Source organism: Lampetra fluviatilis, chromosome 25, assembly GCF_964198595.1.
Source record: "Lampetra fluviatilis chromosome 25, kcLamFluv1.1, whole genome shotgun sequence".
In the NCBI taxonomy this organism is placed as follows: Eukaryota; Metazoa; Chordata; class Hyperoartia; order Petromyzontiformes; family Petromyzontidae; genus Lampetra; species Lampetra fluviatilis.
Genome location: NC_136299.1, coordinates 3,833,894 through 3,854,176, shown reverse-complemented (window position 1 = coordinate 3,854,176; position 20,283 = coordinate 3,833,894). Strand labels below are relative to the sequence as shown.

At 45.7% G+C, this 20,283-nt stretch overlaps 1 protein-coding gene across 1 annotated transcript in view; it reads left to right on the top strand.

The window, feature by feature from the left end:
• Positions 1-20,283, top strand: part of LOC144941609 (estrogen-related receptor gamma-like) — a 253,804-nt gene that overhangs the window by 186,053 nt on the left and 47,468 nt on the right. The window contains exon 4 of the mRNA XM_078867929.1: positions 16,181-16,734. Coding sequence (XP_078724055.1) covers positions 16,181-16,734 — 554 coding nt within the window. The remainder of the gene's footprint in view (positions 1-16,180; positions 16,735-20,283) is intronic.

Genomic DNA, 20,283 nt, shown 5'->3' with positions numbered 1-20,283 from the left:
TGTGGGGTTCGGTCAAGCAGGTTCATCAAGTGACCCGGGTATCTTGAGTGACCTCTATGTGTGGCTTGAGTATTGCACATGTATTAGCCCTTAATATCTCTAAGACATTTGTTTGTGTCTGGCATTGGATTTCGGAATGTAATCTCTACATTCTCGTGGCAGGGCCTTAGCATTTGGTTGGCCAGGAAAGCATTGGTATGAATACATGAACAATGCCAACCGATTCTGGCCATAAATATATGTAGGCACATTGATCTGCGACAGATCTTTTTTACAATTTCCCAGCATTAATGGAGCTGTTATGATTGCATCGGCGTACTATTTAATGACAGCTATTACCTCCTTCAAGTATTTGAATTAATATTGTACTGTGCTGCAATTACGAAAAAAAATGCGATACGTCTCTACCCGAAGTTGTTCTGCTTAGTAGGCTTGGCTCGCAATCAGAAGGCTGTGAGTTAAAATCCCAGACGGAGCGGTTGAATTCAACTCATTGTCCATCCAGCAGGTAGAGGAACCAATAAGTTGCATGTTGTATGAAGTCAGCAAAGGTTGTCTTTTGGGGGAAAAATGCCCTTGGCAATAGGAATGCGGGACCCGAGTGTTGGCTAAAGACAGCTGTTGAAGATGAGTGCCACCACATTGCGTGTTAGCATCCAGGGTACCTCTGCAACGTTTGTCCGTGCCCGCAGCGGTGCGTGCGATGTCACGGTGAAGTTAACTCCCATGATGCACGGCTGCTTGCAACACGTGTCATAATCACTGATGTGCCAGCAGCGAGGCAGATATCATTTCGTTGCAACCCTGAGTTTTGATTGCCGGCGACGGCTATCATCAAGTGGCGGGTTCACCACCAACACGGAACTGACCAGCGCGGCGAAACGACCCTCATGACGAACGTGTTGCAGGGGGGGGGGGGTCCTTTCTTCAGCAGTGGATTGGTGAAGGGCTGCAAGTTAATATTATCATCAACATTACAGGCAGTGGTCCTGCTCTTTTCTTCATCCAAGGGTGCATTGCCCATCGTGTTATTCTGGTATCATGTAGGGCAGTTTTAATGACGGAGGTAAGGTTTTATGTTAGCGATAGCACACAACTGTCACTAGCAACTTGGTCCATAAAAAAAATGTGTACATGCATTAAGTAGTCAGATGTCATTATGAATGCTAAATAAATCTATGTGAAGGAAATTGACAATCCTGTTAATGATATTCATGTAAATGTATGTGTTTTAGGGATGGCACTAAGTATAATAATCTACTTTGTACACTGATTGTAAGGCGTGCTATTATTAGCTTATTGCTCATATGCATTGAATCTTGATATCAAACGACATTGCAGTGGTAGCCGCAAATTAGGAATGTATTTATTACAAACATGAATTGCAAATTCCAGCAAATACGCATACATTGGGATGCTTATTTGGGCTAACGTGCATCTGTGGACAGATTTTATTAAATAACCATTTTGTCACTCGTAAGATCAAAGAGCACGAGGAGTAGAACGACTGAGCAGGTGACGTACTTCCTGCCGAACGGAGTCTGGGGCTGATGGATTGGTCAAAGATGGGAGAATTGTTACGAACACTGCCGATTCAAGTTCAAACCGGGGGGCACTTGTCTAAGGCCGGATGTGTTGATCGTAGGGATCGAATGATTCACCCTCCCCCCCAAAGCAATTTAACTATCGCAAATTCAGGGTCATTGTTTGAATCAAGAATGTATTAATTTTGCATCTGTACCATATCATGCAATATGAGTGCTGCTTTTGTGACGTATGCGTGTGCCTTCTCGCACGTGTGTTCTATCAGACTGGAACTGCTGGACTGAAATGATTTGGTAAGCCACTTCCCATAGTCACGTAGAAGGGAAATAATAAAATAATAAAAATAAAACATTTCCCTTCGACGTGACTTTACCGAATGAACCAAGAATACTAATCCCTGCAGTCACGAAAGCCTTAAATCGAAATTTCACTTCCCATAGGTCAAGATAAAGAGATCATCATAGCCAATGCGTTTGATGCTAATACTTGTTTCTAAGCTTTTGCAAGATCCTGCAAGTGTCGCAGAGTCAACAGCTGACCTACAATGTCAGCTCTTAACAGCAGTGGCGGCTCCTGCAAAATCTCTCAGGGGGGCAAATGTCTGGATGATTGATAAGGATAAGGTCCACCCATGCAATGGATAAATTAACAGCTTAAGCATGTAAAGGCAACTTCACTTCTTTAATATTAATGAAAAATAAAGTGACTCTTACAATACATCTTGTTTGTTTCTATACTCACTATTAAAACAAACCACTCAAGTTTATTTTATTAAAGATTCCACTAGGTGGCGACAAATTATATTGTTGGATGAAACGTGCTTACGTATGATGACGTAAGCACGTATGATGACGTAAGCACGTTAGGGCGAGCCCTCCCGGAACCCATAGAGAATGCATTGCAGCGCCCCTGTTCGAAAAAAAACATCTTTGAATGTAAGTCTATGGGACCACTCGGGGCGATTCTCAGCTGGAGGGAAATCGCCCAAAAAGAGGCGGTACTCCACAGAACGTGACATGACGCTGATTGGACTATATCCAGAGGCACAGTGACGGCTAGCGTGACTCTGTGGTTGAATGACATTGGTGGTGCGTCGCCCAATCGCCCTAATGAAGAAACCGCCCCTGCTTAACAGTGTACCATGATTCTGACTTAAGGTCTAGCGACTGACCCGTGTGTATCAGGTCTCAGGAACTTCCATAGCTTCGTTCTGCAGGTGCCCCACTAAACACAGTCCCTCTCTGTATAGACCTTGAATGGGGACTACTCTCGCCGACAATTTAACGATCGCAAATTCTGGTCATTTTGCAACTGTGCCGTATCATGCGATATGAGTGCTGCACTTGGACGTAAGCGTATCCCGTCTCGCTCGTGTGTTCTATTTGGTCTCCTTTGTATTGCCGATCCCGGTTGTGCTGTCTCCTTTGTATTGTTTCTATTTGGACTGCATCCCTCTGTCTCATTTGTACTCTCATTTTGTCTCCTTGTCCATAATAACGTTTGTTTTGGGTGAGATCGCGTAAATGTGTCGTTGAACTTGCTTGAATCATCTGTCTCGTATTTTTTGGTTTGTATTTTGTTGTTTTTACGTTTTGTGTCACCTGTTCTGTCTCATTTGTATCGGCCATCCAATGAAATCACACGAGCAAATATTTTACATTAGACTCTCACGTGCATTATTTGATGCGTCACGAGCAAATAATCGAATGTAATCGATGAACTGAGACATTGTATGCTTAGTTTAGTGTATCATCGCTGGTTTGCTAAGACAGCGTTGTTGGCCTTTTGTGTCCTAATAATGTGTATCACGACGAAGATGATTCTGGGAATTTGATGGCAGAATAGGGCAAACAGCGTTGAAGTTTGGAATGAAATGTGGCTCGAAAGATCACAGTGGAACAAAACGTGATTTACGTGTTTCCATTATGTATGAATGTTTCCATCGACTAATCCAGGCAACGGATTTAATTACGGTATTTGTGTCCTACCAATTTCAGATTAGTTTAGCTGGCTGATTTTTTTAAATTAACAAATTTTCGCGTGGATGAATTCGTTACATATTTTAAAGTATTTACGGTAATACATTTATTTTCAGTTTATTGCCTGACAAACTTCTATTTAAACGGTTGCCATCGTTCAAGAGTTTGGACCAATGTGGAATGGAACCAATCATTGTTTTGGTTTTTTTACGCGGGAACGTATTTGTAATCTCGCGAACACTTGCTTGCCTCTAAAAGCACAGGACAGCATTTCCTCACCTCAGGACAAGCGAGAACTTTATTTATGTCCGCTGACCTATTTGTGCCCGTTGTAACTGTCATTTAATATAGGCCTCTGCGCAACCTTTTCGCGTATATTGGCTTACACGTTACTTCGGTCCCCCAGCGAGTCAGATGTGGGAGACTTACTTTTTTTTCCATCGATTTGTATATTGGCGGAAAACGTTGACGCCTCTCTCTCCCGCTCCGCCCACTGGAGGCCATCCAGCCAATGGCGCAAACCGAGTGGTGGGGGCTAAAAATATATGGGTGGTGCATTTCTTGTGGTGGAATCAATCGCGCACGAATTACGCCATGCGGCATCCCCCCCTCCGCCCCCCCCATTTTAAACAATGAAAACGGCCCTAAATTCAAAATCTCTGCAGATGGCCTCGTTCAGTTCTGTTTTTTTTCATTGCCTACGCTACAAATGTGATGAACGCACGAATGTGTTCCGAGCATTCGATTGATAATTGGTTTGTTTCGGGTTCGGTCATCGTGTAAGAATGTGTCGTAAAATTATCGTCCACCCGACGGCAGCCGAAGAGTGTCACGTGACAGAAACGTGGCAAATTTATTACACGAAACATGTATGTAGCGCCACGGTGGCGAGATGTTAACTACCTCGCCTGGTATACAGGAAGTCGTGGGTTCAATCCCATCCCTGACGCCTGTATATTTAGAGTTTGCATGTTCTCCCCGTGGGTCGTGTGGATTTTTCTCTGGGTCCTCCAGTTTTTCCCTCTACATTTAGAATCAACATGCGTTCATACTATTTTGCTTCCATACATTTCCACACGATGATATAAGCCACTTTGTTGAGCTGTCATTTGTGGCTAGATCACTTCTGAAAAGGGGTTATATAGCTCAATGGGCCTTATTTTGTAAAATAAAAATAGGTTCGTTTTCAGATTTTAATTACTACTTCAACACATATTTACACGACCTAGCAGGGTTGGCTACGTATGGTGCAAAAGAAGTTCAACATACATACATCGGTCATAGCCTACATATAACATTCCAATACTGTTTGGCATGTGTAATACTGAACAAAATAGCTACATGAATTGGGCACATTGACTTTTACTTGAAAATGCTACTTTTTCCCCTTTAAATTATTTCCAAAATTGGTTTGTGAAATTCTGTTCACTTTAAATTTTAAAAATAAATATGATGAATGGTTACGTAGAACCACACATTTAACAAATGCACACACAGAAATCCATATTTAAATATTGAACCCCGTAACTAAACGTAGGAGCGTATAATGAGGGAAATAACACACAAGGGCTAAATGAATTAATGAATGATGCCGTGAATTAATGATAAATGTGGAACTTAATTGCCTCTTAAACGTTGTGTCTGTAAATCATGTCCCAGTTCTCTCTCGCCACCTTTACTGTCTCCAGCGTATAATGTATTGAGGATCCACTCGTGACTCTGCGTGTGCGTGAACACAGTGTATGATGCAACCAATCAATGCCCCTTATTTAACCACGAGGAAGCCGCCCCCCTCTTAAACCTATTCTCCCTTCTAGATTTGAAGCTTTCGTGACTGCAAGGATTCATATTCTTAGGTTTTTTCGGTAAAGTCACGTAGCTGTATCACTTGATATCACTTGATACAGCTATCGTGCTGTGACGGTTCCACCTGAAGACGGAAGCTTGTGTTGCCTCCGAAACGTCGTGATTTTTATTTTATTTTTATTTTACTTTTATTATTTTAATTTTTACCTACGTGACATTACCGAAAAAACCTAAGAATACCTATTATCCCTGTTTGGGATGTGTACAATACAGTACTGACATCAGCTCATTTGCAGATGGATCGTTACATTTTTGCAGGACAGTGATAGGCGATGGTGGTGGCTTGGAGAGGCCTTTTACCGATGTTTTTGCCCTCACATGGTATACAGGAGGTCGTGGGTTCGATCATGACCCTGACGACGCCTGTATATTTGGAGTTTGCATGTTCTCTTCTGGAGTCGCGTGGATTTCCCCTCCACATTTAGAAACATGCGTTTGGAGTATTTGGCTACGATTAATGTCCACGTGATAAGCCACTTCGTTGAGTTTTCATTTGTGGCCAAGAAGAGCTATATAGCTTAGTGGGCCTTACCTGGTAAAATAAAAATTATTAGGATTTAACATGGGTTATGATGATGATGATGGTTATTGGCGGCCTGTGTTTAAAAACCCAGGAATCTCAGTTTGGTTCCCGTACACGGCTTACATCGGGTCGTGAGTAGTATTTAAACTTGTACTACCGCCCCTTCACCAACCTGCGCTAACCCAGCGTGGTGAAGTATCATCAAACAATTCCAGGGAGGCCATCGTCCATCGCTGGATTGACAAAGGGCTGTGAATTATAATCGTTATCATCATGAAAACAGTTGTGTATTTCGGTGTACAACTGAGTAGGAGTCATAATACATTTTTACAATTGTAAGGCGCATTTCATCCTTGGGCTGGCTAAGTTTAAGAAAATGTTTGGTCCCCAAAACAAGTGTAGGTTTTCTCTCAGTTATTCATTAACTTGACCAATTTTTTTTTGATAAAGCATTTTTGCTGTTGTATTATAATTTTATCTCAACTCTTTTCAAGAAAGAAGGCCCACCGGGCCCCATTCTTTGACGAACAAAAGAAGACGGAGAAATGAAAGTAAAAAAATAGAGCATTAAAACAGGGAGAACCAAAGGATTCACTCTATTATTGTAAAGTGAAAGGAAGTCCTTTAATTAAAAATTACAAAAAAAAACTCGACGGAGGAAAAAAACATTAAATTGCAAGCTTTGGCTTCATGAGACCGAGATAACATTTCTCTAACAGCGCCGCCTGTACAAAGCAGCAGCGCCCTCTGATCAAGCAGACAGAGGGGAGTGTGACGGAATATACAATTCGTAATGGCTCTGTGACACCCGCGCGCATGAATCATGCGCGGCATTAAAGATCTTTAATGTAGCCACTTAAAAGGATCTATATTAGGTGTGAGGTGGGGTGCCGAGGTGGGAGGCACTGAGGTGGTGGTGGTGGTGGCAGTTGGGAGGCGGTGGTGGTGGTGTAGCGGTTAGCGCTACGCTGCGCTACGAATCCGGCGACCCGAGTTCGATTCCCGCTCACGGTCCTGGGTCTCCCCTAGGTCGACTCGGCCTCAAATAAGCACCTGGTGCGGTGCGTAAGCATCGCCACTGGGGAGACAAAGGCGTTCGGGCGTGGTGCTGGCCACCCACCCCCTCGTGGTGCCGTGCCGGCCCTCATAGGTGCTCGCTAACAGCACTCGCCTCAACAGTTTGTTGAGGCTGTCGTGGGGATATTTGTTTTAAGTGGTGATGGTGGTAGTGGTGGTGTTGGTGGTGGCTATGGGGTGAAGGATGAAGTGTTACGTTTGTGAGAGAAAGAAAGGGTGGCAGCGGGGGGGGGGGTGCAAAGAAAATGGGCAGAGAGAGTTCGTAATGTGAGGGGGCTTCCGTGGGAGGCAGGAGTTCCATTTTGTGAGGGGGGTGGCGTTGGCATGGGGAGGAGAATAAAAAAAATACACAGGCGAGAGAGAGAGAAAGAGAAAGGTGCAAGGCACTAAAGTAGTTTAATTTGACATTTTCGGCTAAGGGGGGGGGGGGGGGATAAAATAAAAGAACGGAATTCAGAAATGCCAAGCCAGCCCCTCCCAACCCCGCCGTGTGTGAAGTGCCCTCGGTTGCCTCCCGGCAATATCGCTAATGAAGTTTGTAATTAATTGCCATATTTAGGGCTGCTTTCTTTATTGGGCTCTGGGTAGCCGTTGACGATTAAACGGGTTCTGCGGTCCATTCCCCGCTAACCCGGCGCACATTTTAATTGCGACTCCACGTGAACAATGCAGCGTGGGGCCGCTCGCCCGCTCAACTGCCGCCGCCACCGCTACACTTTGCCGGTGCCGCTGCCGCTGCTGCTGCACCGTAATTACCCCGCGATGATATCTTCAGCACGGGGAAGATCTCCTTTAGTGCCCGCACACGCACTGGCGATCTCTCTTGACAGGTCATTGGCGTCGAACATTTTTTGGCGTTGTTGCTTTTTTCTTTTTGCTCGTTGTGGGGTTGTTTGTTGTTGTTGTTGTTTTTTTTTCTTCTCCTCCCCACCGTACGTTTAATGGATTTCCGCCGTCGTTTTTCTTTACGCGTACAGGATTCCCTCGTTATTCGCGAGGGATATGTCCGGGAGATGCTCGCGAATTGCAAATCTCGCAGCTAATGATATTGGCCTACGAAAATCGATCTTTTTAAATTAATTACCTGAAATCAGTACATAAATAAGCTATTAAATGCATGCGAATTATCATAATAACACGACAGAATAAAAATCGGTTATCATAAACATAAAGTAAAAGAAAATGAATGATTAAACTATTACATAATAGTTTCTGAATTAACTTACTTTCATCTCATCTCTTTATCTCATCACATTCACATCACTTTATCTCTGATAACTTTATCTCATTACTTTCTCTCTCTCTCTCTCGACGCAGTTGTGTAGAGCTTCAGATACAATTCGTGGATAGCCAAAATCGTGGACAGCAAGTTCGTGAGCAACGAGGGAATAGAAAAAGAAAGTGTTTGTTATGTTAATATTACTTCATTTAGAAAACACTTGTCAACAGCACTGCAGCCTTAAAAGGAAAATATAATCGGCTAAGTTTTGAGGCGACGGCCCTTCTTGGCAAGTTTTGTTGACTCGTGTTTCTGTTGATTGTGTTTTGTGCACCACTGCCAATGCTGCAGCGGCATCACCAAATAATGTATGCTATTGAGGTATTGTTTTTGTTTAGGTTAACCGTGTTGTTTGTTATGCTGTGGCTTAACATATTTATGAAAAAAGGTCGGGAGGTTATTATGGGCAATGCCGTTGATGCCTCTACGCACCAGTTTTGACAGATTCAATGAGGTAGTTTATCTTTTTTTCCACTGAAGCAGATGCGTATTCAATCATCAGGCTTGCCAGCTTGTTTTATTATGTAATGGTGAAGGCTTTCGGGACAGCACTGCGGTTCACACTGGGCATATGCGTTGCTTATTCCTGAGAATGAGGCTTGCAGGTTCATGCCCTCTCTGTTTGGAGAATATCAATTATGTGTCACAGACACGGCATTAAAATAGCCGTCCACTCACATGCACAATATCCCACCACACTCTCTTCAAGAGCGCACCATTGTGTCGCATTTTCACGCCACATTAATCATGTGCAGGGGATAGCATTTTCTCTCAACTTTCTGCCAATCAATACTGCTCATACTCACTACCCCCTATCATTCAATTTCATTCTTTCTCATGCCCTCCTATCAATCTCACTCCTCCCTCCCTGCTGACCCTATCGCCTGGATTGACTTCAGGGTTTCCCTCGCTGTCATATTTCCCACTTTATCCCTCTGTTTGAGGTTAGTATAAATAAGTAGCTACGTTTGCTGTGCCGTAGCACTAAGCAGGCACCACTGAAACGCTGGCTTCAGGTCTGGCCAACCTCCAATGATGCAACCAAGTTTCCAAGTGTAACAAGTTAATGGCTTCTGTCAATGACGATGGCTTCTCACTGGTGAATTTGAAACAAAAATACAAATGTTTGTGTTATTCAATCCATGGCCAGCTCAGCCTAGCTCTGATGGCTGATTTATGAATGCTCGCATTATTGACATGGGGCAAGCCTCTTCTTCACAGAGCATGAAGAGTCAAGCATTATCCACCATTGGCTACAGAATTAGCTCTCACGTATCTTCATTTGATATGACGTGATGCTGGTTTGAACGGGGTTCATGCAATGGCTTTGTTGAAGTTTTGAGACGCCACTTCTGAAAACCTGCGCCGACATCCTGGGCTCCCGTCTGAGGTTCGTTCGCGTGGACAGCAAGGTGGAAATATCTGAACCCAGACGCTGGTAATTAATGGCGAAATCATTCGATTGTCAGCTCATATATTTACGTATTTATGAGCTGTGAAGAAGCCGAGAAGACCATCCCCTACCCTGAGAAATATAAGCAAAGTCCACTTTGATAGGTCAGAAACCCACTTTACATATACACCATCCTGCAGGCACCTAGTTTCATAGCCAGGTGGATGCACGACGCATACAGTTGCTCTATAGCTGTGGGCTTGTACATATGCCACCAGAGTCAAATATCAGTGGAGGCATTGACATTGCAGCAGCACGTGGAACCATTTCAGCAATCATTCCTCGTGGACAAAAAGTGTGTGTGTGTGTGCCCTTGATAGAGTTACATCATTCATCACAACCTTTAATAATGGTCTTGGCTGCTCCGGGGTGTCAACAGAGAACACATCAGCTGGGCCAAAACTAGTTTCAATCTGTCGGTGTAGGCACATAACTGAAACATATTGATGGGGCGTCTGATAAAGATGCCCAATGGGTAGGTGAGCTTTTGAAAAGTGTCTTATTTTCTGTCTTGCCAATTCACTCTTGACAAATGTAACTATCTGTGTCCTGACAATTTGGTCCTGGACTAACTGCAGAACTACTTCACGTAGCAGTTTTTTATCCTGGACTGTGCTGCAGAAATATGTACAAGGATTTTGTTGAATAAGTGAAAACAAATATTTCGTGTTCAAATGAGCATTGAGGCGGTGCTCATGTTTGAGCCACTGGGGGAAATTCCACAAACCTATGGTGGGCGCGAGTCTCTCCATAGGAATTCCCCACAGATTAGTACATGTTTTATCGACCCCAGAGGGATGATGGGCTGAGTCAATCCCCAATCAAAATTTTAACTCACAACCGCCCACATTGTGCATCTCTCTCACTCTACCCGCTGAGCTCACCTGGGTAGGATCTGGATGTGCGGTGTATTTTTACTGAAAGCTCACTAATGGTTGAGCTCCTCCGTTTGGCATGGTTGGCTACGTAGGGTGCGAAAGAAGTTGAACACACACACGTACAACACTGGTCCTTCTGGGGATCACCCTAGATGGCCAATGTGTTGATATGCAAAACATGAATGGTTCAGATAAGAAAAGCCTTTATTTTTAAACTTTGCATGTTCCCTCTCCATACTTTGCTGTACATCACAAGGCTCGGTATGGTGGGGGGGGGGGTGTTAGCTCTTTCGCCCGAGTGATTTACCAACCCAAAACTCGACTGTTGTTTAGATGGGTCTCCGCTTGTAACAGGAGATTCTTGTTTTTCACATTCGGCCATGTGCGAGACCGGCATTTGTCCCAGGGGAACCGTGGGACAAATGATTAAATGGCGCGAAATTAAACTCGGTACAGTTATAAATACGCGCGCGTAGATTAACTGAATAAGGTTTGGCACGTCTCAGGTTTACATTGTAGAATGGACATTTGAAAAAAAACAATAACTAGATAGAGATTTATTGCGCTCTTGTGTGTGTATATATTTAATCTGCCCTCAATCAAAGCGGTGTGCATCTGCTGCCTAAATGTAGGCGTATTACCTTTCAGTTTGAATCCAATTTTTTGTGTCCGCTGATCAACGCAGCCAATCATCCCCTCCAGAAATGAATAATGAGTGACTTCGTGGAACGCCAACAATAGTTGCCCTAACCCGAGACCGTGGACAGTTTCCATCGTAGGAACATAGAAGTACAACCGCTGTTGGCCCAGGCTCCCCGATTAATATTGACGGCCAATCTCCCACCACTGTTCTCATCCACACATTTGTCAGAAGGTATATAAACAGAGAGAATGCGTTTGCTCACCATGGTCAGTGCACTGGACCTGCAATCGACGGTTCTATCTCCCATTGAAACGATGGCGCAAGTTTATTAAATCCCACCCACCTCTGTCCAGCGAGCAGTATTAACGAGTGCGGCACAGTTAGGTCAGGTGTGGTGGGGTAAGGTGTGGGAACTTCCACCTCTTACAAAGACATTTGGCCAGCGTGAACGAATGGGTCAAATCCTTGCTATGGTGGGCTATTTGGAGCTCCCCTCTCGTGGAATCCCCCCCACCCCCTCCCCCCAATCGGCTCTGTTCACCCAACAGTATACAGTATAATCATAATTACAGCTTTATGTAATGTCATTCATCATGCAATCTCAAGGCGCTTTACACCAATAGCAATGGGATGAGGAAGAATTGGCCCGAGGCTAAAATAAGAAACGCTTTCTGAAAGAGGAATGATTGTCGGTGGTACTTGAAGGTCCCGACCGAACCGGACTCCCAGTCTTCCTTCCGCAGAGTTCCACACGGAACAGGAGGCCCAAAGTTCGCTGCCCATGGACTTGGGCATCGTCCTGGGGATGCCATTCATCAGTTTAACACGTCGTAGGCTATCGCGACCGGTATTATCCATTACAAAGGGTTTTTACTTTAGTTAGATAGCGTAAATGTCAATGTGTCGTAAATGTCTGCCTTTCGCCTGATGAGGCTGGTTCTTGTGATCACCAGCGAAACGTCGTACTCGAATTGTAAATGTTGTGAGTTTACTCTCCACCACACCGATGTTGCTGAAGTGGTACGTTTTGTTTACGTGACAAACCTTACTAATTGGCTGTGTCGGGTGGCGGCGGGTTTAACGACACATTTATATTTACGCGATTTAACCCAAAAAAAAACATTTATGATGTCCAATCAACAGTTTATTGATTGTCGGATTGCATGCGGTGGGGTAGATTGTGGGTACTTTCACCTCTTGCACAACATGTGGCCGATGTGGAAGAGTAGGCCAAAAATTACGCCCCAGAGGGGTTCTCTAGAGCTACGTCTAGTGGAGGGCCTTGCAGCAGTAGTGGCGTGAGCAAGCCGACCGCAGGGCTGCACCTTCACAATGCACACTTTACGGTCATTGCACTTGGACGAATATTAATTACGCATTCAAGATTCTTTAACCTTAATTGGTTCCCTACGGTTGGGATTGAACTCGCGCCGTCAACGTCATTGACAGTCGCTTAGCGCCCGTACCCCCCTCGGCTGCAGCAATCTCGTGACCGGAATAGTCCATCGCAATCGACGCACTTCAACAATCTGCAGCGCGCGCTGAATGGTTACCGTGTTCTGCAGACGTTCCCATCCACGTTCAAATTAGCCACTCGGACGTGGTCCTGATTAGGGTCACATTCAAATGGAAAATTAAAAACTCTCCAGTAGCGTGCAACTGTGGCCACCCAGAACGGACCGTGCAACGGGTAACGACGCAATGCCTGACCCACAAATACGAAGAAGGCATCGCAGCGATACAACTCCGCTGGCTCCTGACGCGGTTATCTGGCTTGACCACCTGAATGTGAAATTGTAGTCGTTGTTCTGCATCTGCATCAGCCATACGGAAAGGAGAAGGGTCACATTCTGAAGTCTGCGCACTCGTCCTGATCACCCGATCCTAACCGATTGTAAGCCTCGATTATTTATGTAATGCAAGTATTGCGTAATAACTTCCTACGGAGCAACTCTCATCCAATACCTATCACGATTGGGCACTGCCATCAGCTGCTCCGATCTAAAAAATGACTACGGATAATTTTTCAGCTGGGAAGCGGATTTGGATAAAAACGATCAGAGCCCACAGAGATCTGAGCCATGTTCCTCTCAAGTCTAATGCCATTCACTCCACGCTGTTGGATCAGTGTTGCTGACGTTGACTGGCTTCATAATAGGTCTCGACCTCTCATCAACTTTCAATTTCAAATAAAGTGGCCGGATTATGAGGCATGCATCACTGCACCCACTCTTCTTCAGCCTCCCGACTACCTCCTGGGAAGCCCGAGATAAAGGTGCAGCCCTGCAATTTCCTGCTCACATCACTGCTCGCTCACACCACACCGGTGGGAGCTCTGGAGGGAATTTTGGCCTACTCCACACTGGCCAGACCTCGTGGCAGAGGTGGAAGTACCCACACTTTAGCCAATCACACTCGATTTGGTTATCGGCTAACTGTGGTGGAAACATTTCTACTGTTGGGTGGACAAAGAGGGAGCAAGTTAAGACGCTTGTACCGTTGTTTCAGCTGCTGCACTGGGAGGTTGAACGTGGCGCCATGGTGGCGAGATGTTAACTACCTTACCTGGAGGTCATGGGGTCAATCCTGATTCTGACGCCCGTATATTTGGAGTTTACGTGTCTCTCTCCCCGTGGTCGCGTGGATTTTTCTCCGGGTCCTCCGGTTTTTCCCCTCCACATTTAGAAACATGCGTTTCGAGTAGTTGCTTTCTATACATTTCCACGTGGTAAGCCACTTACGTTGAGCTATCAAAACATCCAGTGGACCTTACCTGGTAAAATCGAAATAGTTCATCATTTAGTTTAGCTGGCGAGATTGCAGCAGTGATCCCAGAGATCTTTAGGAGAACGGAGAAGACGTTGCGCTGAGTTAGGCGTGTGTAGCATGCAGACTGCCATGCGAAGGGGCTCAAGGGGTGTTTTGCATTTGCAGAGCAAAGATTTGACGGACTACATGAGCCACTTACAAAGAGAGAAGAGGTCAACGGTAATGCTAACATGATGCGTATGTTAGGATCTGTGTTAATATAATATGTGGCAAAAAGAGTTGAACTTTAACAGAATCAAAGCTTCCAACCTTTGGCATTAAGTGTATACAGGAGATGCTAGGAACGTCAATGCAGGATGGGGTAAATAACTTGGGCGTTCATAAAACAATGCGGTACACAAGCTCTTGTGGATGGTAAGCAAAATAGGAAATTGTGATGGGTGGGATACGTGGGCAGAGTAACGGAACGAAAGTTATCAAGAACAGGGGAAGACCTAAACCCACGTGGGACGAGATGAGACAATGAGAATGAGATCAAATCTTGCAAGTTGGGTGTCTGGTGTGCAGCCTGCTGGTGAGATGTTGTGCCATGAACTTAATTTGCCCATGACGACCTCTTGACTTACCTTTCAGGATATTTAATTTAACATTTATACATGTATCCAAACAACATTTTAGATTTCTGCTGCGAGGTGGTTGTTTTGCTTCGATGTTAATACGGTCTTTCCTCGCGATGTTTTGTTTTGATTTCATCTTGTCATTTCGGTGACTCTTGCAAACGAGACTATCCTCACCTCTCGACTTCTCGTCTACTTAATCGTCTCCGCGCGTATGGGAAACACGTGTACAGAATACGTCCAGGTTTAGGGGGAGAGAGCCGTGCGATAGCTTCGGGAGTAGCGCGACTGATGCTCTACAATCCCACGGAGCACGTGGGCGTGGAACGACGCAGTTGTCCACGATGCCGTCCCATCGTTTGGTTCGGGTGGCCGCAGTCACAGTCGCCGCACTGTGCGGGAGGGGGGGGTCCTCTTTATTTTCCCACTCGTGTAAGAGGCGCGTGCAGCGGCGAGCGGTCACTGTAAGCGGTTGATGGTGGGGGTCCCCGATGAAACTTTCATTTGTAACCTCGGCAGAACTCCACGGTGCTCGCCAGTCGTCATCGGTTGACCCGCTTCGTCCAACTGTCGCGAATGGCAATCCCAGATTGTTTTTCTGGATCTCAGACGAGATCGTTGGATGGCCGAGCAGATCTTGGTGTAACAGGGAGGTCTAAACTTCCCCATTTGTTCTTCTTTGGTTCTTTCGGTTAAGTCACGTCTAAAGATAAAATAATAAATTAAAATAATAGCAACGTTTCGATTGCAACACAAGCAATCATCATCAGGCATAAGAGAAATAGCAACACAAATCTAACTAGAAAACTATAGACAGACATACAAGCAGACAGACATCACAAGGACACACAGAGAGAGGACACATATCGGCACAGAGAGAGGGGTCGTTTCTGTGACGGTCCCTTAAATATAGGGAGGGGGGGCGGGGACGGAGAGAGGGAGGGGGCAGAGAAAATTAGTATATCAATGAGTGGACGGCAACGTGTTGCTGCTGCGCAAGTAAGATGACGACGTGGCACGGCACGCAAGCTTGAAAATTAGGAGAAAGACACACTAAAATTAAATAACCTCGCAAAATATCGAAATGTGATGTAATGCAACACAGAGAGTCGGTCAACACACAATTAACGCATAGCCTGGTTGATTACGTATTTCAAAGATTGCTAAGTTAGAATTTAAGTGTGAAAATTCCAAAGAGAGGACACAGGCAGAGAGAACAAATAGCCAGAGAGAGAAAAAAGATAAGCTTAAAACTTCCCCGTAGAAGTGGTTCAATCTTAATTTTTTGAGCTTTCGTGACTGCAGGAATTATTCTTTGGTTCTTTCGGTTAAGTCACGTCTAAAGATAAAATAATAAATTAAAATAATAGCGACGTTTCGATTGCAACTTAACCGAAAGAACCAAAGAATAATTCCTGCAGTCACGAAAGCTCCAAAAATTAACTTCCCCATTTGGTTTGATGCCGGGTTATCAGAAGCTAACGAACTAATCGTACTAAACAAACACCCTTTTCCGCTTCTTGCGCCTCTGCCCGCCCGCCTCTTCCCCAGGCCCCTGAGCAGCATGTCAGCCAAGGACCGTGGCTCCCTGCCGTCTTGCGGACCCTACATCAAGACGGAGCCGTGCAGCCCCTCGCCGTTGGGCGACTCGCTGGCGCAGCAGCACAGCCCCAGCGGCTCGTCGGACACGAGCGGCAGCTACGGCGTCGGCATGAGCTCGTCGGCGATGCACGGCCGCCCTTACCGCCACCACACCTCCTCTTCCGCCGCGGCGGCGGCGGCGGCGGACTCGACGCACGCGCGGAACAACGGCCTCGACTCGCCCTTCTCCGCCGCGGCCGCGGCGGCCTCCTCCGCCGTTTCTTCGTCCGCCGCCTCATCCGCGGCGGCGGCCGCCGTGGCCATGGTGGGGCCCGGCGGCCCCAACGGTCGCAAGCGCTACGACGACTCGCCGCCGGGCGCCGACGTGCAGACCAAGTGCGAGTACATGCTCAACGCCATGCCCAAGCGCCTGTGCCTGGTGTGCGGGGACGTGGCGTCGGGCTACCACTACGGCGTGGCGTCCTGCGAGGCCTGCAAGGCGTTCTTCAAGCGCACCATCCAGGGTGAGGGGGCTTCTCGCCGGCGCTTCCACGTGGGCGGGGGGGCGGTTCACGCGTTCGTCCGCTGATACGGTACCCAACGTTTTGCCCCTCGTGCCCAAGGAGACGCGCTGGCAAGGTTGAGTTCGGTTGTCACCCGTGGCCGTCTGTGGTCCGTCACTCATCGTGGTTCTTTCCGGATTTGCACGATGTTCAAGGTGCCAATCAAGGCCAGCGAATTGTTTTCTGCTGCGATTTGTTCATTTATCCAGGGTATGTATGTGCGTTGAACTTCTTTCATGCCATAAGTGGTCAAACGCGCTAATCGGAGGTGCAGAAAGCCTCATGGAGTGTTAAGACCCCCCAAGACTCTTCCAGAGAATCCTGCATTGTTGAGAAGTTGGGCCTCACTTCCATTTGAATCGAAGTTTTCAATTGTGGAGTAAACTGGAGAATAACACGTAAAAGTGTGCACATGTTATTCGATCAAGAGCCCACTTTCTGTACTGCCGTCCTCTGAAGATTTCATAATTTGTTGTATTCTGTGAGGCTCCCGTAGAAATGTTCACGATCCGGGCAACCCTGCCTCCAGATCGCCAAGGTGCAGGCGTGTTTTATCATCGCGCTCAATGATCAATTAACAAAAATAACCAACTCATTGACTAAAATGTATTACTGATGCCATATTTCACTTCTATTTCACCCCAAAACAAATTTCATCAGGGAATTTTTTTTGTCTCCTCCTCTGCTACCTGGACCCCCTTTTGTTTCTCAGACATCGGTGTCAAATTGAACGACGACACCCTCTCAATTAGTCAAGTTTGTCAATGCCAATTATCGCTTTACAAAGTGCGATTAGCTTGGAAATTCACCATCAAACAAAAAAAGAGAATCACCCGAGACCGGCTTCCCGTGCGGCCCGAGAGTGAATAGCGTGCAACGTTTTCAAGCGGGTGCAGAATCCTTCCCTCGTCTTGAGAATGAGTGAGAGCGGGACAGGGGGAGGGCACGGTGAGGGGCTGATCAACAAGTCTGTGAAGCCTGACAAAGGAGCGGCGATGCGACGGAGTGCATCGGCTTTCCTTGAGGTTGCGCCGTACGGCTCTCCGGACGTTGTCCGTCGGGCGCAAGCATGCGTTTGTTCAGCACGATGTCCGAAACTAGTGGTTTATGGAGGAAATTAGAGCTTCTTCAGGAACTGAAGCTGCTGGAGGCGAAACGTCGGACATCAGGCAAAACGACACGCTGCCCAACCTGAAAAGAGCTGCTGCAACAAAGATTGATCCGTTCTTGAATAGGAATTTACCTTCATGATTCACGACCGTATTTAATTGCCGTGGATTAATTCAGACACTTTCGTGGTGCTTGTATTTGTGTTCGTTAAATTTGAGAGCTCTGGGGTGGAACAAAAATATCCATATGAATCCGAATAAATCAGGAGAAATCTGGAGAAATCCATACCCATTCGCGACATGGCTACCAGTGACTTGTACATGCTTCCACGGTTATTCATTGATTAACTCACCACAGAGAGAAAGCAATTTTCCAGTGACAATAAAGTGACACCTTGTATCTGTGGCCAGCGGTTCACAGTCTGAACGTTGTAAGTTTAAATCTCGGTTGGGAGTCATTAATCCCTGGAGGGTCGATAAAACAGGGAACCACTTTGTGGGGAAGTCAACAGGAGTGATCCTGTGGTCAAACTCCACCCTTACGCTGCGGCGATCGTCGTTTGAGTCACAAGTCACATTGGACTTCAGCTTGTGGTCTCGCGGTTTACGCAGCGATTCATGCAAACGGCTGTTTTGGGGAAAAGATGAGCGAATGCCTCGCAACGCTGGAGCATCAGTGTTGATGCTCCAGTGTTTATAAACGTGCGTTTAGAGTATTTGGCTGCGATACATTTCCACATGATAAGCCACTTCGTCGGTCAATCATTTGTGGCCAGGTCGCTTCTGAAAAAGAGCCTTATCTGGATTCGAATCTTTCTTCACGGCAGGAATTTATCTTTGGTTCTTTCTTTACCGAAAAAAGAGTAAGAGCCTTACCTGTTAAAAAAAATGCATTTTGTAGTTAAGTTTCAGGTCATCAAAATGCATTTTACCACAAGGGGACCTCGCGTAAAAAAATTGTGGATTCATTGGGACACGTTGCCGTGTTTTACGTGAAGCCGCAAACTTTTCGATGGCCCCCTCTCTCGCCCGTAATCAGGGCGGCATCCCTCAGAACATCTCGTCCGTTTATGAGCAGAGCACTCATGCGCAGACAGTAATGGCAGCCCTTTCCATTCACAATCACGGGACATTATAAGTGGGCACATTCTCAAAGGTCACCTTTAATTACTAATTATCCAGAATGCACACAGCTGGCTGGCTATTTGTATTATTGCACAAACCGTTACAATAATGAGTAGCGTGTACAATTACGTTTGCGCTAATAATGTTAAAAAATAACGTTCAACAGAAGAAGAGGAAGAAAAAAAAAATTGCTCCCTCAACAAAATTAGCACAACCGCCTCTTTTATTTATAATGAGCACATTTGCAAGTGTGCTATTACCGCGGATTAGCTGATCGTCGTACACCAGATAGGATCTCCCTCACTCTTTTAACAGGGACAACTGGCAGTTTTTGCTTTAAGCAACTTTCCATTAGCTGAACGCTCCCACCAGATCTTAAAAACCTTTGCCGCGCGCGACTATAATTGGGCACAAGGCACGACGGAGATGGTGCGGCACGTTTGCAGTGTTAAGTTGCTTACAACAGCTGCTGTGATCACCTCCTTTGTCTGTAAACTTTGGTCATCTACACCGGCGCACCCTGTGAATGCCAAGCGAAGTGTCCGGAAGGCTTAAGTGAGAGGCTCATTTAAGCCGCGGAAAAGCAAGGGCTCTCCTGAAATAGGTGACACTTCAGTTCTGGGAGACGAGATTGTAGGTTTTTCCTGCCATTGCATGGGCATAGGACGAAGAACTTGCAGGGCCCAATGATGGACGTAATTTAAGGTTTCGAAGGAATCTGCACTAATGTAGTGATTCAAATAAAGCTAGCACTATTACACGCATCGGACGCAAAAGGTTGCACGTGCATTTGAATTACACGTTAAAAATAGAAATGCCAAATGCTGTATTTATACCCGCTACTGACTTAATAATAATATAATTTTCTATTCATTGAACACTGAAAACAGTGAACCATCTTTGTCAGTTGTATAACCAAAAAGGCCTCACTGGGTTTCAGGACCCCTTTTCAACAGTATTTCCCCCAAAAAAAAGTGCGCTGCAAATGCACAAATATATATTCGTCATGCAACCCCAACTATAGACCGTACAGTCAACCACAGTAGCCTGTGCTCCTTCAACAGAGGAGGACGAACGGCAAACCCACACGAAACTCTCTCTCCTCAATCCCTCTCTGAGTGGTTAGCAGACCTGGACATTGGCATATAGCTCCTGAACATACATTTTTTTGACAAAGCCAGTTTTAGTTAAAAACACAGCTATTTCCATACGAAATAATAGAAATTCGCTCAAAGGGGAAAAAAAACAACAAATATTCAGTGTCGGTGACCTTTTG